Source organism: Babylonia areolata, chromosome 3 (genome assembly GCF_041734735.1).
Source record: "Babylonia areolata isolate BAREFJ2019XMU chromosome 3, ASM4173473v1, whole genome shotgun sequence".
Classification (NCBI taxonomy): domain Eukaryota; kingdom Metazoa; phylum Mollusca; class Gastropoda; order Neogastropoda; family Buccinidae; genus Babylonia; species Babylonia areolata.
Genome location: NC_134878.1, coordinates 20,004,202 through 20,028,078, shown reverse-complemented (window position 1 = coordinate 20,028,078; position 23,877 = coordinate 20,004,202). Strand labels below are relative to the sequence as shown.

Below are 23,877 nucleotides of genomic sequence, written 5' to 3'. Positions count from 1 at the left end.
GGGCTTCCCTTTCTCCTCCCCACCCAACCTTTCCCCCTCCCCACCCCGACTTAGACACACAGCCAACAAACAGCAGCAGCAGGCTGTAATCAGCAAATGACAACAAGAGAAAAGCCAGTCAGTCAGTGCTCTCCAAATACCTAATGCAGCAGCCGGCAGAAAGCTTCTTCAATCTCCCCCCTCTGACTAATGGGTGAGAGTGAATGGCTAAACATTGTGTGGGAAAGAAAAGACGAAGGATGGATTGGATAAAGGAGAGACAGAAGAAAAAGATGGAAGGGAAAGGGAAGGATGGGAGAAGGATGGAAGGAATGGGGAAATGGAGAGGGGAGGGGAATGGGGAAATGGAGAGGGGATGGAGAATGGGGGTGGGTGGGGGTGGGGAGAAAGAGAGAGGGAGGCGGATAGGGATTAAGGACAGTCACAGAACCAGATGGTTGAGAGTAGAAAAGGTTTGATGGCGTGATGCATAATACATTACACACACACACACACACACAGATCAAAAGGGAGAAACATCAAACATGTTGGATTAATGATATTAATTTCTTTATGACAAAGAAATACAGGGGTTTCTTCCTTAGTTAAAGTCAAAACTAACAACCCCAAGATTCAGAAAACCAAGACTGAAGCTGGGACTTTAAACTGAAAATACTTGTATTATTTTCCTGACATGTGTAGCATCTATTTTTCTAACCCAGTGAGAGACTGTTTGAATATCCTTCATCTTCAGAATTGAAAAAGGACATAAGATACCATTCTGTAACATGTACACATCTTGATGTACAGATCTTGAGATAGGTAAATTATAATCATCTCTAATAGCAGCATTCAAAATATAGCCTTTACCTGCATAGTTTTAAGCTTCCAGTTCAAGACATATACATATATATGTGTTTGTGTGTGCATATGTGGATGTGCAAGCATGTTTGTGTGAGTGTAAAATTCCCACTTCATTTAATCACTTCAGTGCCCCAGAGATGGAAATTTCGGTCACTGTCATTGCAGAAATTTTCCCATCCCCAAAATCATTAAGTGAATGGTGTGTTTATTTTCCTTTCAGTAAAGTATAGGTTTTATAAATGTGTGTGTGTATGTATGTGTATATATATATATATATATATATATATATATATATATATATATATATATATATATATATTCGAGTAATTCGCATGCTAGAATTCATCTTTTAATTAATATCCTCCATGACCAAAACATCCATGTGTATAGACTTTGCTCTGAAAGGGTTAACTAGAAGCACAGCAATATATGAAAGACACTGGCCATGCTTCACACCGGCACCCTTATCAAAGGGGCAAAACCTCTGCATTCATTTAATTACAAAGACCTGCAGAGTACAATCCCATAACAAAACCTAAGAGGTTGTCTTTCTTGCATGTGATCTGTGCACTAAAGTGCCTTTTAGGGGTGTTTAATGCTGACTTTTCATTTTCAGGATTTTCTTTCCATCTATTTCATGCATGGCATATTTTGTTGTTGTTTCTGTTGAATTTCTTTTAACTTAAAATTCTGTGCATAACAATCAAAATAAGGCAGAAAAATAAATAAACTTAGCATTTAAATGAAAACAACAATAACAAAAAACACTTGCAGCTGCTCATTTAAAAAAAAAGGGGGTTGGGAGGGGGAAGAAAGCAGACACAAAGAAACCTGTCATACATGTTTGCCAATTTCACAGATCCCCGATCTGCAAAGTACTGTCATTGAATAATCATGATCCCAATAAACTACGGCTACAGCAGGACATATAATACAATAACACAGAAGAAATATATAGACATGACACCAAAAACAACAACAAAATTAATAAAAAATAAAATAGAATAAAACAAAAAGACAGGATGACAGATATTCCAACTTTCAATTCAGTTAATTTGCTTCAAGCCGTTTCCTAATCCAAGGGACATAACTTCTGTTGCCTTCAAATCTAAGGCCGGAAGAGTACAGTCCCATTACAAAAGCCAGGCGGTTGTATTTTTGCTGGATATGTGTGCACTGAAGTGTTTACAGAAATGTGTGGGTGGGTGGGTGTGTGGCCCATACAGATTTTTGATTATGAGAGCTGGCTCATGCCCTAGATTATTAAAGAACTATCTGCTAGATGATGAGAACCAGTTTCACTTTGAAGAAAATTCTTTTGGAAGGGACCATGTTGGATGATTTTTTGTTGTTGTTTTTAAATCATTACTTTACATTTGAATTCAGGAAGAAAATTTTGCTGCTGTGCTTTAATAACTGGCAGAAACAGTATTGGTTTCTGGGGGGGGGGTTTTGTTTTTCAGCAAAGTGTCAAAATTTGTTGTTGTTTTCAATCATTTTCATACATGTGAATTCAGGAAGAAATTTTTGCTGCTGTGCTTTATTAATCACTGACAGAAATAGTGCTGGTTTGGTTTTATTGTTTTTCAGCAAAGTGTCAAAAGAAGTTTGTATATAAAAAAAAATAATAATTAAAAAAAAAAGGGAGGGGGGTTGGTAATTAATTTCAAAACATGAAAATTCCAAAAACGTGTGTTCTTGTAAACTCATTGAAATTTTAAAACAAAAACAAAAACAAAAACCTGTTCTTGCTCACTTTTGTTTTTTGTTGTTTCTGTTTTTTTGTTTCTGAGGGGGTTTTTTAACACAGAGATGTGGATGGTATGATTTCTACCCCACATCCCCCATATCCCCACAGATTTTGGTCATGTATCTATCACTCTGAAGGTATGCTTGGTTGGTTGTTTTTTGGTTTTTGGGGGGTTTTTTTGTTTTTTAGGGGAGGGGGGGTTCAAATTTAATTTCTTGTGTGAAATCTTGATATGATGAATTAATAAATAACATTATTCTACAAAATGAGAAAATACAACATACAACAAAGCAATAGCACATGCTTCAAACAAAATAATTCATAAGCATAAAACCAGCAATACATGTTCAATCAAATCCTTAAGTATATGACCTCAGTATCTCTTCATTAAAACAAAACTGAATAATGGTAATGCAGTGTTATCAAGATTAATTGGCACATCAAACAATTAAAAAAAAAAAAAAAAAAAAAAGCAACCCACACAGAAGAAATACATCATGTGAAAGACAGAAGTTAAATTAATCACAATGGAAAAGCCAAAAAACAAAACAAAAAAAAAAAAGCAACAAAAATGTACAAGAACATTCAGAACTCAAGTTTCTGTGTCACACCTGCAATACCAAAAACAAAGAAACATCTGAAACAACTCATCATTATCAGAGAAACACTGAGTTACAAGCATTGACAAACAATAAGACAGTTATTGCTCCCTCCTCGAGAAACGAAGCAAAGGTGGAAAGAAAAATTAAACATTAGTTTCTTAAACATTTTACAGCGTTATCTGACACAAAGACAAGAAATAACAATTCTCATTGCCTGTAAGTTAGTTGAAAGAACTCACAGCAAGTTTGGGGGTTGTGGGAATAGATAAAAAGCATTAATATTCTACAAAGCTACTTGTGTATTTAAAAAACAAAAAAGACACCCCTGCGTCTCAGCCAGATGATACATGAGTTATGGAAATGCACAATGTTTAAAAAAAAAAAAAAAAAAAAAAAAAGCAAAGCAAATGATAATGAGCACTTCTGAAAATGGAAAGTTCTGGGACAGACAATATGACACTCTCAATCAAGTCTTCAGTATCAGAATGAACTCCCCCTGTCAAATACATGTGCACACTCAGCTCTTTTCAGTCTGGCCTTAAAACATGCCTCTTTCTGAAACTCCCCCTCCCTTTCCTCTTTCTGTCTGCATATATTTACTAGCTTTCTCTTTACATGTATTTGTAAGTCCTCACTTTCTGGTCTACATATTCTCCAGCTTTCTCTTTACATTTGTAGGTACTCACTCTTTCTGGTCTACATATTCTCCAGCTTTCTCTTTACATTTGTAAGTACTCACTTTCTGGTCTACATATTCTCCAGCTTTCTCTTTACATACAAGTCCACACTTTCTGGTCTACATATTCTCCAGCTTTCTCTTTACATGTATTTGTAAGTCCTCACTCTTTCTGGTTTACATATTCTCTAGCTTTCTTTTATCATGCAAGTCCACATTTTCTGGTCTACAAATTATCTAACTTTCTCTTTACATTTGTAAGTACTCACTCTTTCTGGTCTAAATATTATCTACTTTCTCTTTACATGTAAGTCCTCGCTCTTTCTGGTCTACATATTTTCCAGCTTTCTCTTTACATGTATTTGTAAGTCCTAACCCTTTCTGGTCTACATATTCTCTAGCTTTCTCTTTACATATAAGTCCTCACTTTTTCTGGTCTACATATTCTCCAGCTTTCTCTTTACATATAAGTCCTCACTCTTTCTGGTCTACATATTCTCTAGCTTTCTCTTAACATGTATTTGTAAGTCTTCACTCTTTCTGGTCCACATATTCTCTAGCTTTCTCTTAATATATAAGTCCTCACTCTTTCTGGTATACATCTTCTCAGAGACCTTTCTATTCAAGTGTATAACATGTTTTTTCTTTCTTCCCACAGAATCTTTTTGTCTTTCACCCCTCTAAATCAAGACTTATGCATACATGTGAATGACAGGTGCGAAAGCACTTTGTCTAATTCAAGATTTAGCATCCTATAAATACTTTATTGCATTGTTTGTATTTGTATTTCATTACTCATTGTCACAACAAGTATGGTATGTAATGAATGAAAAGCATGGTTCAGTTCCATTATTTCTATCTATGGTTCAGTTCCATTATTTCTATCTGTTCACAGACACCTCATCAGAGCAAAGATCCAAGGGAGGCAATCATGTGAAACATCTGTCCTTGGATGGTTAAGTATTACAATGTTCAGAATAAAGACTTTATTACTGAAGTGCTATCAAGTTGTGATTTTTTTAAAGGCATATTCCTAAAGCAAAGAAGACTACAATGACTGCTTGATATTAATCCTAACATTTTCATATTCCATCACTTGTTAAGGCATGTTGTTTATAACAGATTAAGCCATCTGTTTTAAGAGTGATGATGTTAATTCGAGTTTGGTGGCAAATAACGCACTGATGTTCTCCCCCCCCCCCCCCCCCCCCCCCCCCCCCTTTTTCTTTTTTTTTTTTTTTTTTAATCATTTCTGAACTGAACCATGCTTTTTTTTTTCTTTTTCTTTTTTTGCTAATTTTTCTTCCATTTTCCCCTTTAATCAAAAAACAACAACAACAGTTTATTGGCTAACAGAAAAGCAAGGGTTTCACCCAAAACAACTCTGCCCTCCTGGTCACCCCTCTCTATCTTTATTCATAACAATTCTTCTGCTTACTATCGTTACTATCACTACTACTACTACTATTGTTGTACTTATTACAGGGACAGATTGGAAGACTAGGGAATCCCTAGACCTTTATTCTTTTTTCATCTTATTTCTTTATTTATTTTTATCATTGGAACTGATGTAAAGTGCTCAGAGCAAAATCATTTCATTCGGTGCTATACAAATGAACTTATCATTATCATTAAAATTTGTGTCCAGGTCATGGTGGCATGTATTTCTTCTGGAGACAGACCTGAAGAGGATAAGACACACGCCAGGGCATGACTGGGGCAACTAGCACAGGACTGCTATGGTTGGAGAGCCCTTCTGCTCACCTATGTCCCAAGCAGGGCAAGAGGCGTAGGTAAGGTTAACTCTCTCTCTCCATACGAACAGCGAAAGAGACGACGTTAACAGCGTTTCACCCCAATCACCATCATCAAAATATTGCAAGCGGAAAGCTCTTATACTGAAGACGTGAATGTTGACAAAGAATACCACAATTCTGACGACGGAAGCTAAAGGTTGGGTCATTGAGACACCCACTGGACATCCGAGGGGTCTGTGTAGAGGAGAAGAGAGGACTGGCCGTACTGAGTGAGTTAATAAAGTTAAAGTCTTGAGTTTTCCCTTTTTCCTATTCTGCAGACTCCCTCTTCCCAAGCCCTGAACTTAAAATGACACTGGCAGAATAAATGTTTAAAATGGAGAGATCAGCAAGAGACGCATGCAGTGAGGGCGAGGGGAGATGATATGAGGATGACGATGAGAAGGAGACACACGACTCACCTGGTTAGGCCCGGGGCCAGGACCCATCATGGGATTGTGAGGTGCTGGATGAGGGGACGGCTGAGAGGCAGAAGGCTGACTTTGTTAATTTAATTAACATTTTGAATTTTATCTAGCATGCCCCCCCTTTTTTGCCCCCCTTCTTTTTACCCCTGTCTGTAGTTAAGACTTTGTAGTTTATTACCAAGACCCCCTCACCCTTTTCTTTTTTTTCTACACTCATCTACTTAAGAGTTTGAATTTTATCAGAACCCCCCACCTCCCCCCTTTCTTTTTCTACATGTATCTTACTTAAGACATTGAAGTTTATTTTATTATTAACACCCATAGAAACATCCCCCTCCCCCTTCTTTTTTTTACACCCATCTAATTGAGACTGAATTTTATCAGCAACATTCTTCCCCTTCTTCTGTTCTGTAGTGCCTGTTCTGATTCAACACACACAGGAAACCGCTGACTGAAGCCATTAGTTGACAACAATCATTGCTTTGTCAACAGAGGCAGAATACCCGAGCATCCCTTCAAAACAGGGAGACATTGACCACTACTAGTAGTAACAACCACGTCCTTCCAACCACAGTCCCCATGAGTGTCTACCAACACAGGAGAACTGACATCAACTCTCTTCAGGTATCAAAGTGGAGGGGGGAACTAAAACTACAGTCACATTATTCAGATCTGCACAACAGTATCTATACTATGTATATAAATGAATGAATGAATGAATTCACCCCCATTCCCACACCACCACCTTTTTTTTCTTCTTCTTTGTGTGTGTGTGTGTCTGTCTGTCTGTCTGTGCATGAATATCCAGTTTCATAAACAGTCTATGATTCTATCAAAAAATCTGGATTTATAGGAGTACAACATTTCACAACATCTGTTCTTGGATTACACAACATGTAAACACTTCAAAAACTAAATGGGTCCAAAAAATATAATTAAAAATCATGATTCCAATAATTATATACTTTTGATAAATAGAAAACACCAAACATTTACAGGGAAATAATGGACACAAGATTTATCAGCACAGCAACACCATACACAGGGAACTGTTTCCACAGAAAAAGGCTCTGGCAACACAGGAGAATCACAAAAGTCAACATGTTTTACATAATGAGGGAACACATTTTACATTCAGTCAGCCCTGATACCTGGACTTGTACAATTACACATTGTGCGTACCTCTCTTTATATAAATAAGTGAATCTTTCAATCATCAAACTATAAAAATCAGACAAATCTTTCAACTTGTTTAGCTTAATGAAGATATAATTTGTTAAATTCTATATGAAGTGTACATACTAAGACCCCTTCCATTTAAAATCAGCCCATTCTGAAATCAAAATAATACGTGAATAAAACTGTTGACAAGATTATAAAAATGACTTCTTTTTCCTAATGAACGTAAAAAAAAATATATAAAAGAAAAAAAATTGAATGTCAAAAGGCATGTCAAGAATGTCTTGATTTCAAACAAGTTAATTACACAGGCACTGCATTAATTTGGCACTGTAAACAGTTTGTAACAGGAGTTTCAAGACAAAAAGTTAAAGGAGCCATGAATAAGCTAATAAATCTTAACTCAGCAAACAGTGCAGTTACACTTTGAATATTTCCATCCTTAATCAGGGTAGTGTCAATATAACTGACAGTGATAGTGTCATGACTGCTCTTGTGACTAAAATGTCTGACCATGATATGAGGCATGTGTAATAACCAGTTGAGTGCCTGTAAGACGTCAGCTGACGTCCTACAAAAAAAGTTGCAATTGTGCAGATAAGACATCCATAGACATCCTGCATCTATACTGATTCTTCCTTCATCAGAGTTTGGTTCAATGAACACAAACAGAATCTGAACGGTTAGTTCAATGTATCTGGATTACAAACATACTAATTAAATGAACATACATAAGGTGGAGGACCCCTTTCTTCTTGCTAATGTTTCACTAAATGGACTTCGTCGAGTGTGCCTGAAAAGTGGGTTTGCATCATGCACAAAAAATAACATCTGAAACTTTGTCTAGCTGACACAGGTGGTCCCAGTCAATTAATTTACACAACTGTACAGATGATAATGTATGGTAATAACGATGAGAGACGTATCTATCTTGTTTTATGATTGGTTTGAACTGAAAGTGATGACAACGACAGTGACAAAACTGACAGCAGTGTTCGATGTTTTGTCCAGTCCAACCATCCAATCAGACATCAATTTTGAGCAGGTGACAATGACTGAAAGTAAGGATGCAGTACCGTAAAGTTCGGTCTATTGAGCGCACTGGTATATAAGCCGCACCCACTAAATTTTGGAAAAACTTTTGAACTTCATACACATGTAAGCCGCACTGGCTTATAATCTGCACTTATTTCCGGTACCGGAACACATACTGATACTAGAGAAAAGCTGTCAATACTGAAGGTTATGAAATAAACACAAGCCGTGATCTGAGAAGAGGGGGAGGAGAGAGAGTGGAGTGGTGTACAACAGTACGTCAAGACCAGACAAGGTGTGGAGAAAAGACATGTCGATGACTTCAGTGAACTGTCTTTCACAGTGTTCATCTGGTAGGAATTGGACAACAGCCAATCATCCATGATTTTCAAGAAACCTTGTGTGCGTGTGTTTATGTAAGTTTGTGCCTGCCTATGTGTGCGTATGTGTTAGGGTAGCTATTAGATACACATGTATGTTGAAATGTATGTATGCAGCGTGTGTGTGTGTGTGTGTGTGTGTAGTCACATTTTGGTGTGTGTATGTAACATAGATAATGTTTTATGTTGATAAAAGCGTTTTTGTAAAGCACCTAGAGCAGATTTCTGGATAGTGTGCTATATAAGTATCCATTATTATTATTATTAAACCTTGGGTTGACAGACAGTGGACGGAAATCTCATGATCTTATTTTTTCAAACTTTTTGTCAGTGATTTGTTGACTGACTCCTTTGTTAAGCAGACAAGCCAGATGCACAGCACACACTTAATCAGCTCAATTGCAACCAGAAAGGAGAAAGTATTATCAAACAGCTACCCTCTCTAAACAGGGAACACTCCTTGGAGTAAAAACAGCTTGACTGATCAGTTTCTGAGAGCAAGACTGACTTTTTATTTGGACAAAACCCTCATTTGTCACTGTTGGGACAGTTATTCACTTACATGTTTACAAGCATGGTGATTGTTATCATAAACATATAAACTGTTTTATTTTATTCTGCAGATATAATCTGACTTCCAATTGTATTTTGTTTGTCTGCTTTTTTTGGATGTCATTTTAGGGGGGTGGAATTAGACATTTGTGATGCAAAAAAAAAAATTATTAACTTCACTTTGAAATGCTTGAATAGTTATCTACAATAAAAAAAATAAATAAATGGGGAAAAAACTGAGATTCAGAATCCATATTCATTTTCCATCACAAACACATTTACTTTGCTTCTGTATCTTGTACAGTTTTTGTACTAGGTTGTTGTTGTTTTTTTTGTTTTTTTTAATTACCCCTGAATCCTCAAAATTCCCTGGCACAATTTAATAATGTCAGTGCATTCCTGAGGTTACAAAATAGAAACACATACAAGATTCAATAATGTCAGTGCATTCCTGAAATTACAAAATAGAAATAGTGATGCATCTCAAGGACAGCCCTTCTCTCCAAACAGCTGTCTTCATAAGGAAGTTACTTCCCTTTGACTAAACCCTGCATTTTGGGAGAAGGGAAATAAATCTACACATCAATGTTCTCATGACATTCAATGGTTATTTCCCTTCCCTTGATTTGGTAGGAAACAGCTCAGAATTATCATTGGCCATAATATATATAATCATACATATTGCATATAAGTACATATCCAACCATTCTACAAACCCACTAACTTAAGATTTTAGACTCTATGATTATACATTATATATATATATATATATATATATATATATATATATATATATAGACACACACACACATATGTACGTTTCGAATCATTCTCTACTGAACCAAATTTGGTTTCAAATGAGTTATCCTCATGTTTTTCTTTTTCTTTCTTTTTTTTTTTTTACTTAGATTAATTTCCCGCTTTCATTCCATACTATATCATTTCATGCACTGTGAAAATGACAATAGTTAATACAAAAAATAATAATAATAATTAAAAAAATCACAATAAATAAGCACTGCATGTTTTGTGTTTTTTTTTAATAATGAAAATTAAAAGTAAAAAAATCAAAAAGGGAAGAAAGAGAGGAGACAAACTAAGCTGGCAGAGTTGCGTGACTTACAGGGAAGAAGCCAGGGCCCCCTGGCATAGGTCCGCCTGGCATGCCGTCTTGGGGCGGCATCTGACCCAGTGGACTTGGTGCTGCTGCGTTCTGAAATCAGCACAGAGACAATCGTCATTAGTGCTTTCCTCATTTCCAAGGGGTGTGGGGGAATCATGATGGGTTCATAACAGTGACAACAGTTTATGAACAGATCTACTCACTCTGTCTCACACACAAATGGACTCGTGGAGCAGTGGCACAGTGGCAATGCACCCAAGTAGAAAGTGAGTGTCCATAGGTTTGAGTCTTGTAATATGGGCCAGGATTTTTACCCTCACCCCACCCCACCCCACTTGACCTTGAGTGGTGGTCTGGGTTCCAGTCTTTTAAGTGAGAGGATAAACCCTGTGTTTAAAGCATGCACTCATCAACTAAATGGATGTCCATGGCTACTTCTGGAAAAAAGAAATCCACTTTGATCATGACAAAAGATAGTTCCTCACTCAGTTCTAAGTTTAAATCATCAGTTAATCAATCAAGATCCACTGAGTGAAAAGCAAGATCCTAAAAGTTAATGCAAACACAACACTCATCATGCTGGAAGGCTGGGCAGCGGCAGAGGTACAGAGTTTCACATTCCTTGGCAACAAAAGACAAGCAGAGTGGAACAGATGGTGATTTTTGAATCTGCATTGGAAACGCGAGGACAGCTTTCCACCAGCTGTGTGGAGTTCCAGAGATCTCACAATTAACATCAAGATCAGGTTCTTCTACAATGCATTGAAGCCAGTCTTGCTCAATGGAGCTGAGACCTGGAAACCACTGACACTGCCATGAAGAGAATCCAGATTTTCATTGACACCCGCTTTGAAGGATTCTTTGGATTCACCAGCCAGACAAAACCACAAATGAACTGTGGTAATGAACAGGACGTAAACAGCAACCTGCAGAAGAAGATATCCTCTAAAGATGCTGGAGACGGATTGTGGTGGCTAGAGAGTGCTTGTTGGTGGCCTATGTCCCAGACAGGGCAACATAAGTAGGTGAGGTAAGAGTTAATAAATCTGATAAAGTGTAATGCAAAGAAACTTTCATTTTATTTTGCAGTGTCAAGTTCTCATGAAGGACTGACGATGACAAGACTTCACCATCAAGACCTGCCCCAATTCTACCAGACCTTCCATCACATCCTCTTCGCTTCTTTGATCAGGAAAGAGACTGTCACAAGCTGCTTCCTCACAACTTTTACTAAAAAGATCACCTTTCTATAATTCTTTTTGATAACCAAATGCAGGCTCAAAACAACTCGTCAAAATACAAAATATAAATCATGTATCGGTGAAAGATTAGCATGTATCAGATATGTGTGATTTGTGTGTTAACATTCTCTCCTCTTCTCTCTCACAAGCATGATACACACATACAAACAAAATCACACTGACACACACACTCATGAACACACATACATGCAATCATTCCTGTCTGCACGCTCACACACACATATGCATACCTGCATGCACACACACACACACACACACACACACACACACACACACAGAGATGCATGCATATGTATGCAATCACTCTCATGTGTATGCTCTCACATACATGCGCATACACACACAATAACATATACATGCAACCATTATTGTGGTTATTTTCACACACACTACATACATTCAAAGTACAAGCTCAAAATGATGGGACTCCCTACCACTGGCAGAGTATGAGTCACTGTAAATCACAGTCATGCTCTACTTTACATACTTCTATGGTTGACTACACACTCCAAAAGATACATTTTGGAACTACATATTCAAAAACAAAGACATTTGGGAAATATACATTCCATTACATAGACATTTTGGGACTAAAACACTCCAAAACATGAGACACTTTGGTGGTACTTCACATTCCAAGACAAAAGACAGACATTTGGCACTTCCCAATCTAGGAGATAGATATTTTGGACGTTCCAAAACTTGCATAACATATATGTTTTTGAGCAACACACTTTACAAATGATAGGTATTTATGGAAGACATTTTGGGGCAACACACTCCAAAAGATAAAAATTTGGGGACTACACACTCTTGGACTACACACTCCAAAAGATTAGGCATTTTGGGACTACACACTCCAAAAGATAAACATTTTGGGACTACACACTCTTGGACTACACACTCCAAAAGATAGGCATTTTGGGACTACACACTCCAAAAGACCGACATTTTTTGGTAACACACTCCAAGAGATATATATTTTGGATTACATAATTATTCTTAAAGACAGACACTTGTGGATTATACACTCCAAAGACTGAAAATTTTAGACTTAACACTACAAAAGAGATTTTTTAAGTTTCATCATTAAAAACCACTGAACCTTTAAGCATTAAAAGCTGGACACTCTTTTTGAAACTTTCATCATAAAAGGTTAAACACAAGCAAACTTTTAACTCACCAAGAAAGTGCATTCAAATCAATGTTGATATCCCAAATTTGATTACTTCTGGTATTTCACTTTGGGGATTAATGGAAAAAATGGTTACAAAATACATAGATAAAGAAAGAAAGAAAGACAAGACTGTGACCTTTCATGCCTGACACGTCATCAACTCTTAACTGTGACAGTCACAATGTTGCCCTCCCTGCAATCTGTGCACTTTCAAACTTTGTGTACTGTGTGATGTTATGGTGCAGAGAAATGCCATAGCTTTTACACAACACCCCATGCGCATTTCGGTCAAAGGGCTTTTTCAGTATCACAGTTCTTTCACTTTCACTGCATTGACAGCCACAATCATCAATTTGATTTTTACGCCGTTTTTGTTGGGTTGCGATGAAAGAAAAACAAACTACAGAAAGCAACAGACCTATTAGTGAGGATGAAAATCCAGTCCTACTCTAAGTGGGTTCTCCGGCAGGCTACTATCACTTCACTTTTCGCCCTTCCGAGCTAGCCAGTCCCTTGCTGATCAAAGACAGCAGGGCCCCAAAAATAATTTTTTTTAAAAACCTATTATCTCATTAACTACTGATTGGGGGGCACCCTAGACTTAATGGTGTCCAAGGTGTCTGCTGCTATAGCTTTTTCAGGCAGGTTGTTCTACTGCCTGGAATTCTCTTCATCTGTATCTCCACCACTCACCAAACTGTCCTCTTTCAAAACTTAAAATATCCAATATGGTGTTTGGATGTGGAAAAACAAAATCATCTGTCACCTCTCCACCCCTGCCCCCTAACACCTCTTCCCCTTTCCCACCCAACTAATAAAGTCTCCTAGTAGTGTGTGTACCTGTGGGTGGATGGTCACTGTGTGAGTGTGTACATGTAAGTGCGTATGTGTTTTCTGTGAATGTGTGTGAGTGGGTACTAGGCATATTTGTGCTTTTGGATGCAGTCATTCTAATTTTCAATCTGTATCACTGTCTTGGTTGTTTTTTGTTGTTGTTTTCTGGTATGTCTTCATGTACCATTATGTACTATTGTGTGTATGTACTGTTTCTGGAAAGGGACTTGGAGTTCACTATATTTAACATATGGGGAGTCTGCATCATATAAACAGTATATATCGATTCATCACAAAGTTTCATTTTGTATCTTTTCAACGTCACATCAATGAAGAATAAAATTCTCGCAATTAAAATGAATTTGTCAGCCTTTTGTGAATAAGTTCTTCTTTCTCTTTATAGCCCAAACAACTACACGCTTTTTCATGACTGAAATTAAAATGTGCGTGGATGACTGGCGCAAACATGTATCCACCATCAAGTTTGTTACTCAGGATCACAGATGAAGACAATGAACATTACTGTATTGCACATGATTAAGAATACTTCTGTCTCCATATATCTGCATTCATTACCGGTTATGTAAACAGATAAAAGTATGTGAATCAATGCATGTAAATGAATTACTATAAAATATGTTACATAACATTAAGTAACATGTTGCAACATGAAACATGTGATGTGACACATTATGAGAAAATTTATGTATGCATGTATACATATACATATATAATATATACAAAATTTCATAATGTGTGTGTGTGTGTGTGTGTGTCTTTCAATATGTGTATGTTTTGGGCCTTAGAATGAGGAGATAGTTGCAACAGACAGTTCCATAAACTATGTTTTATTCATGCATTCATGCAGTATCTTTTTTCTTTTTCTTCTTCTCAGTTTCTCTGTGTAACTAAAACAGAATCAGAAATAAAAATGTTTATCAAAAACAAAAAAGAATTATGTTCCCTCTCTTCACTGATAACCACATACCTCTCCAGTGGTTCAAGCACATTTTTAGCATTATGGAGCAAGCTGTTCTACAAAATTGTGTGTACCATTTCCCTTCATTTGTCATTTACGTTAACTGAATGTATATCCACACATGATGCATACATATAGGTTTACATTATAAATGTTGACAAGCCGTTGATTAAAAAAAAAAAAAAAAAATTGTGGCTTTGTTCAGGTTTCAAGTATTTTGAACTCGCATGCGCACACACACGCACATGTATGCACACACACACACACGGTCATGCACACACGCACAGACACCAATCATTGTTCATAAATCACTTAAAATACATCAGTGATGATTTATCACACAGCACACACAATAAGAAGCCCACCCAAACACCCGACTGTAACGAAGTGACACAAACTACAGCTGATCTGCACACACACACACACACACACACACACACACACGCATGCACACAAACACAGTCCCTCCCCTAACAGCCAGACAGAAATCAAAACTGTGCATAAAACTGAGACATGGTGCAACTCCACCGTGTAGTATACATGTATACACTGCACGTGTATACAGACACACAAAAAGCGCTCTGCATAACACATTGTCATCTATGGAAATGTGTGCGTGAGCACACGCATGTGTATGTGTGTACGTGTGTGTCTGAGCTTGTTTATTTTGTGTGCGTGCGCACACGCGTGTCCATGGATACATGTGTGTCCATGGATGCATGTGTGTGGATCGTATGCACATGCCTGCATGCATACATCGATAAGTGTGTCTGTGTAAGTGACACACACACACGCACAACACACATACATCCGCATTTTTTAATCCTGTAAACTGACCCTGCTCACACGCAATCGCCGTAACGGCACTTCAGATTCACAAGCACACACAAACAGGCAGAAACACAAACACAAGCATACACTCTGTGTGTGTGTGTGTGTGTGTGTGTGTGTGCTAAACTCTCTCTCTCTCTCTCTCTCTCTCTCTCTCGCACCACCACCACCACCACCACCATCCCAACGCTCCCAACAGGATATGATGATAGTAGATGTGGTGGAGGAGGAGGGGGTGTGAGGAATGGGGTGGGGGGGAGAAGGGGGCGAGTGTCCCACTTTGTTTCTTTCCACTTTTTTTTCTCTTCTTTTTTTTATTATAATTTTCCAAATCGGCCACAACGGGTCTTTGCCATGGCATGGGTGGGGGTGGTGGTGGTGGTAGAGATAGTGTGTGTGTGTGTGTGTGTGTGTGTGTGTGCGCGCGCGCGCGCGCGCGTATGTGTGAGTGTGTGTGAGGGAGGGGGTAAAAGGGTCAGGGTGACTTGTGAGGAGGAATGAAGAGACACATGGAAAGGGGGGAGGGGGGGGGGGCGCAAGGGGTGGACATAAGGAAGTGAGAAGAGGGGGGGGGGGGTGATACTTCAAGGAATCTGAAAAAGCCTGATCGTCATTGCCCCCCACTCCAGCAACTACCTTCCCCCATCCCTCTCTCTCTCCTTCTCTTTACACCCTCCTACCCCCCTCCTCTTCCCCAACCGACGACGGTTTAGAAACACGGGCAGCGGCCTCCCCCCCCCCCCCTCCCATCCCCTATCTCCCTCTCTCCATCCCCCACACACACACAGCCTAACCCCCCCCCCCCCCCCTTCCCCCCGACGAGGCTCCCGAGGGACGTGTGTACTGTTCTTTTACGTCTGGTCGGGCCGCCAGTCTGTGGTGTAGGTTAGTTTCCCCGTCTCGCGACAGGTAAGCTCGCCTGCAAGCCGCCAGCAGGTTGATCCATGACGTACAGAATTATTTCCCTTTTCCACCAATGGCTGGTGTTCCGACATCAACGCACCGCTACAGCGTGTGTGTGTGTGTGTGTGTGTGATGATGATGATGATGATGCCAACGAACAAGTCTGCAGTCAATTCAATTCATTCGATCAGACACCAACAAACAAAACAACAACAAAAAACACGTTAATTCATTCTAATCTTCTCGTCAACTCGGTGAAGTCATGAGGCCGCCACACAGAATAGTTCACGAGATCCCTCCTGGTGTGTCGGTGGAGTGCCAAAGCCCGAGTCTCTACAAATGGTGTTCATTCACAGACAACCAAAATAAATGAAAACTGACCGTTTACTGCACTGTCTTGAACTTCTGAACCCAGAAAAAAACCGCTTTCTTAAATTCAAAATCACATGTGAAAGTATATGTGATTCGATACTTTTCAAATATTGTCTCGGTCTGATTACAAGACCACAGTTTGAAGAATCTCATGCCTGGAAACAAATTCATGAATACATATTGATGGAGTCTCCCGTCGGTCCGACGGATGAGTAGGCAGGCAGGCTTATCTGTCGGTGTGTGTCCTCATATGGGAGAAGAGGCCGATTCTGGATGCGCATCACTTCCCACAGGTGTTGCAAGGGGAAACGTCTCCAGAAGTTGAGCCCTGCTTCCTTCGCTCACGCTGTGTTAAGCTATCAGCTCCAAATGGTTCTGTACATAATGTGCTTCTTGGTGTAAAGGTAGGTCTGTCTCTCAACTCCCTCGCATCGTGCTTCTTGGAGTAAAGTGATTCCTTCAACAAGTTCAATACCACACACAGGAGAAAAATAAAACGGTAAGATGGAGGGGCGGAGCAGAACCAGTTGAAGCGAGGAGGGGGTGGCTGAGGGGTCATTTCTGTCTCGGGGTTTTTCCCACTAATCTAAATCTATTTTTAGATCAGTGGGGTTTTCCGAAGCGGGCCTGCCAAATAAATTATTACCCCCCCAACCCTCCTCTCCCTTCCTCTACACCGCTAACCGTCGCCACCTACCTCCAAACTCCCCGAAGAGAGGCACTCCTATCCGACATGGTCTTGTACATTTAGGTCTTTGTTTTATCTCTATGGCAACGATCTGTAAAAACAATTTGTCTTTAGATCCATATACGCTACTCCACATCAATTGTTAAAAGCAATAATGATGATAATAAAGAAGCAAATGACTGACCTTTGCATAAACTCAACACGCTCATCTGACCCTTTGGAATGATTACTATGTGGTTCCTTCTATTGGAAGAAACGATTATGGATGATGGAAGAATTACCATTTCAAACCCTGATGTTACTCCTGCCGGACACGTTCGTCAAAATTCAAGCTCTAAAATTTACCCCTCTAACATCAGGCTATTGCACACATTCTCTCTCTCTCTCTCTCTCTCTCTCTCACACACACACACACACACACACACACACACACAGACGCACGAACACACACACACGCGCGCGCACAGACGCACGAACACAGGCGCACCCACATCTCTGACGTGCAGGATAGTCAATTTGATCGCCAGCCAAATTCATCTTTGTCAGATACAAAACGACCACCATGGAAATCGTCTCTTCACAAGAAAAACAACAACAATATCATAACTTATAAGACTAATACAATAACTATTATCTTTATTATTCACGGTATTGTTAACGGTACGGGAATTTTACTATCATCCACCCACACACACCCAACACCCCCTTCTTCCATTTGATCTTCAGTGGTGGTCTGGGTGTTAGTCTTTCATATGAGACGTTAAATAAAGTCCCGTCAGCGGCATGCCAAGCACTTAACGCTCGCTCATAAGAAACATATTTCTTAACGGAATAAGAGAACGAAACACGAAAACAAAAGGACTATGCCTGGAAAATATTCTGCAGAAAAATCCGCTTTGATAGTAAAATAGAAACACCCGCACTTTTTTTTTCTTTTCTTTTTTTTTTTTTTAAGGGTGGCGCTGCGCTGTGGCAACGCGCTCTCTTAGGTGCTAAGGAGACCAACCCGAATTACACACACACACACACACACACACACACACAAAGGCTCTGTTGTGATGACCGAAAGCAATAAACAATGATGAAAAACAAAAATGCAATACAAAATGAAAAAACGATGGAACTTCCGCATTTGGGGCAGTCTCTCTCTCTCCTTAACCCCTCAGCTACTCCCCTCCAATCCCCGCTATCGTCTAAAACAACACATAGCGAAGTATCCCAAACCATCTCGCTCTCTCTCTCACATACACACACACACACACACACACACAACCTGCCCCTTCCAGTATCCAATCCCCATGCCCCTTCCCCCCCCCCCCCCTCTCTCTCTCTCTCTCTGCCCTCCCCCCTCCTCGGGCGTCTTATGTTGTTCTTATTTCGTAAGATCAACCACAAACAACAAGTTAGCGACAACTCTCGCCACCACCACCACCCCTACCTTACTCTATACAAAAAAAGAAAGAAAAAGAATGAAAAAGAATAAGAAAAAAGGGAATAACAGAAAAAGAAGAAAAAAAAATCAAGCATAACGGAAAAGCACACTGAAGACAAAGCTCCGAGTAAAACCGAGCTATTGCCGAGCGCTCTCACTAAGCTAACTGCAGACGTACACGCGAGGCTCCACACGAGCGGTCTGCTCCCACCAACATCAACCCCCCACCCCACCCCCCACCAACCAACGTGTGCGTGCGTGTACGTGTACGTGTGTGTGTGTGTGTGTGTGTGTGTGTGTGTGTGTCCTGGGCAGAATCTGTGTCATCTAACTTTCCATCAAATCAATACTGAGGGTGGGGTGTGTGGGTGGGATGGATTTAGGAGAGAGGGAACGTTGAGGTAGTAACTAAGTAAGGGTAAGGATTGGCGTCAAACACACACACACACACACACACAGCAGGAATATTCTTGCTTCTATTTCTGCTTGTGTGCCAACTTGTAACACACTACAACTGGCCTGAAAAATGAGTGACACTTGTCAGTTCCAAATTCATCTATGGGGAACGTTCACGTGAACTGGTTGCTGTGCCGCACATTTCAATAATCGAAATGATTATCTCTGTCTCTGTTCCTCTACAGTGGAAAACATGACGTTATTTCAAGACTTTGTGAATTTTGTGTACAAAGCATAATCAGTAAGAAAAGCAGCACCCAGAAAATTTGCGTGTTCAAATAATGTTATTGGTACATAAATGTATGTAAACCCTCTTTCTATCGACCAAGTGACACACATTTAGCATTATCGCACACACAAACGCGCGTGCACGCGGGTACTGTACAAGTACAGTAGTACACTAAAGTAGTGAATATAATATCAAAAGCTATCCTCTCTGTTTCTCTGTCTCTGTCTCCCTCCAAACAGCTGATGACGTGCAGTGCCCCAACCAAGGAAAAAAAAAGGTGGGGGGGGGGGGGATGTAAAAGAAAAAATAAATAAAAACTACGTCGAAGGAAAAAGATAAAAACAAAATAAGCGAGCATGCGTGAGAGGGGAGGGTGGCGAGAAGCACAGAGAGAGAGAGGGCGCGGGACAGCAACAGCGTTCCACCATAAATGTCCCGTGTGGAGCCTCACATCTCGCTACACCGCGGGAGCCTCAAGAATTATAAGTCCGTCGTCTACCCCAGCATCAGAGTGTGTAAAGCGGCTCTCGCTGTATGCTACACCGCCACAACATAAGAACAAAAAACAAAAAAATAGAAGTAAAAATCACACACACACACACACACACACACACCAGGAACACACTGTTTCCCCCTTGTCTTTTCGCTCGACGGCGGCTCAACGAACGAACGTACAGTGTTCTTGGTTTCGCCGACTTGGAAAAACACAAGTTTGTACGAAAAGAAAAAAAAAAAGAAAAAAGAAAAAAAAAGGGAGGGGGGGGGGGTTCTATCTCTCTTGTACTTGTGAACTTTTTTTCAACCAATGAAAAAGTGAGCGTGTTGTACATCGAATTTCTATCACCCTCACGCGCACACACACACACACACACACACACACGTGTTCCGCGACTAGCAATTACTACAAAAATATTTCTTCATAATGAACATGTACTTTCCGTGTGTCAGATCAATCGAGTAAACCTGACTTTTACGTACTAATGCACCAAGCGTTCCGTACACGCCGTGTCCCCCACCACTCCCACACTCCTGCCTTTTCAAAAACAAAATCACTAGTATAGTAATAATAATAATAATAATAAAGATATGATAATATCATTAATAATAGCAACTGAATAAAATAATTAGCGGGAACATGGTACAATGACAAAGGACACAATATTAGCGGGAACACGGTACAATGACAAAGGACACATCGTTCAAGTAACTTCTATGCTTGAAAGCCAAGCCACAAGCATTTTTGGTATAAGAAGGTCGGGGGGGGGGGAATCTCAATAAATTGTGTGTGTGTGTGTGTGTGTGTGTGTGTGTCTCGTTTATCACTGAAATATCTCCAAGGACAAGCACCGAGACGAGTCTGTAAATATACATATAAATTCTTTTTTCTGTCTTCTTTTATTTATGCAAGAAGGAAGCTCTCATAATAACACAAATGAAAGGACATGAATTCCGAGTCGGTAGAACTGAGCGTTCAATTTCTCGAAATTCATCTCAACTGCGTGAAATGACATACGCATGCGCAGATCCGCCATATTGTGTCAGCAACACCCCCCCACCCCCACCCCCACCCCCGTACATCATGACCCAGATTATAGAACCACGCCCATTCACAGCACAAATTCGAAGCTGGCAATTGTTGACATTCAAAATCATCCATCTTCCACCTCCATAACCTAGAATTTGCTCCCCTCCAAAAAAAGTTAAACTTACTGGTGGGTGATGATCACTTGTGGCAGTGGTGTGTGGGTGTGTGTGTGTGTGTGCTGGTGGGGCAGCGCGCGCGCGCGCTCGCACTTCTCTCACAAATTCAGGTAATTTTCAATAGCAAGGAGGGGGCAAAATCTTTGCAAGTCCGAAGTACAAACCGGACCAGGCCAGGGCAAAAACAGACCTGGGTGGCGATAGAGGGGGCACCCCTTGTGGAGCCTCACGACGCTTGCCACCTGTACTGCCAAGCCCAACCAACCTCAGTCAGCAAAAGCTATTGATTTCTGAGACGAGAATGCGATCGCAACCCACCCCGCCACCAGTTTCATAAGACAATCAGAACACTGACCCGAAACACACAAAACCTAACATGTCTTGTCGCACATATCGACACACTTTGTCTCCCCCGAAAGACACGGGTTTTGTGTGTAAACCTTGGCCGGGAGCACGCGCACGCGCGCGCGTGTGTGTACAAAACAAAACTTGCATGTGCTCGCAGACCCACGTGGGAACCTTCGGCACGCGTGCACAATAGGCACTTGCTGAAAGTAACTATTGAATAAAACTACTTGAACAGTCATGTCTCGTCTTCGAGAGGGGTTTTCCATGGGCTTAAACTGTTAGGAGGAAATCAAAACTGTATTGAGCCTCCAGGTTAATCTGAAGAAGTCTTTTGACCAATTATTGTCAAGTATTTTTTTTCTCAAAAACAACCCTTCCGTTATGAGCGTATGTCGACATGGTGGTCGCTTGTATGAAGCCCACAAAAAGACAACTAAATTCCAAAGTACGAAAAACTATCAACCTAACCTGCTAATCAAGAAATCGATTAATAAACAAACGTATAAAGTGTAAAAAGAAAGAGAAGGAAAAAAAAAAGCAACAAAATCAACAACTGTTCTCTTTTTTTTATGTTTATAATAATTATCATTTATCAGAATACTTCCCCCAACCCTCTCTCTCTCTCTCTCTCTTAACCCCTCTACCCTTGCTCTCTCATGAACTTGTTGAGGTGCAGACGAACCGTGCACCTTACACCCACCCACCCACCCACCCAGGAAAAAAATCCCCTCCTCCACACCCCCGGTCTCTTCATCTCCACACTTCCTCATAAGCTTGTGAGAGAGAAGAACACATGACAGTGATGGTGGTGGAGGTGGTAGGGGCCCGTGGCAGATTCCACCCCCCCCGTACCCCCTCCCCCCCCCCTCCACACAACACACACACACACACACCACCACGTCTTGGCGCTGCGCCAGAAAAGTGCATGTCGTCTGTCACGTGCCTATGTCCATGTACCTTCTGTCAACAGCACATCGAGAGTGTTAGGTTTTGTGTGTGTGTGTGTGTGTGTGTGTGTGTGTGTGTTTTCCTGCTCAGCCTGCTCCCCCTCCCCCATTTCCCTTCCCCCCTACCGTTCCTCCCACTTTCCCTTCCCCAGCCCCCACCCCACCTCCTGTCTCCCACCCTACCCCCCACCCAACCCCCCGTGTACTACTGCTGCACCCAAGCCAAGCTTTTTCTAGAGCTCGGGCAAGGGATGGGGGCGGGGTAGTGGAGGGTGGGGGGGGAAGAGAAATGGATGGATGGATGGATGGATGGATGATACCTTCTTTCTGAAGTTTCACACTGATCAATAAGCGTTCACAGAGAGACTGAGGTGGGAGGGGGATGGGGGGATGGGTTGAAAAGCGGGGGTGGGGGTGGGGGGGCAGTGGGGTTGGGAAGGGGTAGGGGTGGGGTGGAGGCTGAAAGGGGCCCGGACCGCACGGGAAACCAGAAGGGTGGAGGATGGAGGGAGGGGAGGCGGGAGGGGGACTAGATAGGGATTGTGGTGGGTTGGGGTGGTGGGGGTGCTGCAAAGAAGAGGGAACATGGATGGAAGAGAGAGAGAGGGGGGGGGGAAGAGACAGGGGCGGGGGATGGGGGGGGTGCTATGGGGGGTGGGAAATGAAAGAAGAGAGCAGGGGGGATGCGAAGTCAGAGAGAGAGTGATGGGGGGTAGGAAGGGGCATTCGTGGTGCACACCCACACAATCACACACGACATCCCCATACCGCGCGCGCGCGCACACACGCACACACACACACACACACGTATACTATATATACATAGGCACACAGAGTTTGTAATGTTATGAAAAGCCCTCCAAGTTCACTGGGAAAAAGCGCTGGATTAAGAGTTCATTATAATTACAATGATCATCATTCACATATACACATACGCGCGCGCACGCGCGTACACACACACACACACACACACACACACACACACAGAGGGGTGGTGGACAGGTAGAGAGCGGCGCAAAAGGGGCGAGAGGGATGGGGTGAGGAGAAGAGGGAATGAAAACGGTAACCAAGACTGCAGAACGCCAATGGGATAAGAGAGAGAGAGAGAGAGAGAGTCAGACAGATAGAGACTGACAGACACAGAGAATGAATGATTGAATGAATGGTTTACTCATACAGGCCATACAGCCCACCATGGAGGGGTATGTTGGAACAACATCGACAGACAACAATTTCCTGATAAGTAGATGATTAAAACAAGACTAAGAAACGTCTGTTTCTCTAAATCGACAAGCCTTATATAATAAGAGAGAGAAACAGACAGACAGACAGACACAAAGACAAACAGACACAG

General features: G+C 40.9%; 1 protein-coding gene and 1 long non-coding RNA gene across 5 annotated transcripts in view; one reads left to right on the top strand and one right to left on the bottom strand.

The window, feature by feature from the left end:
- The window catches only part of LOC143279838 (single-stranded DNA-binding protein 3-like), a 149,915-nt gene that overhangs the window by 92,124 nt on the left and 33,914 nt on the right, over positions 1–23,877 (bottom strand). For all 4 annotated transcript variants that reach the window (XM_076584072.1, XM_076584073.1, XM_076584074.1 and 1 more), the window contains exons 6-7: positions 10,365–10,454; positions 6,090–6,149 (exon numbers count right to left, since the gene is read on the bottom strand). In XM_076584072.1, coding sequence (XP_076440187.1) covers positions 6,090–6,149; positions 10,365–10,454 — 150 coding nt within the window. The remainder of the gene's footprint in view (positions 1–6,089; positions 6,150–10,364; positions 10,455–23,877) is intronic.
- On the top strand, positions 3,121–14,778 carry LOC143279840 (uncharacterized). The gene is made up of 4 exons (XR_013054958.1): positions 3,121–4,826; positions 5,520–5,664; positions 6,588–6,719; positions 11,454–14,778. It is a non-coding gene; the product is annotated as an uncharacterized LOC143279840 (long non-coding RNA).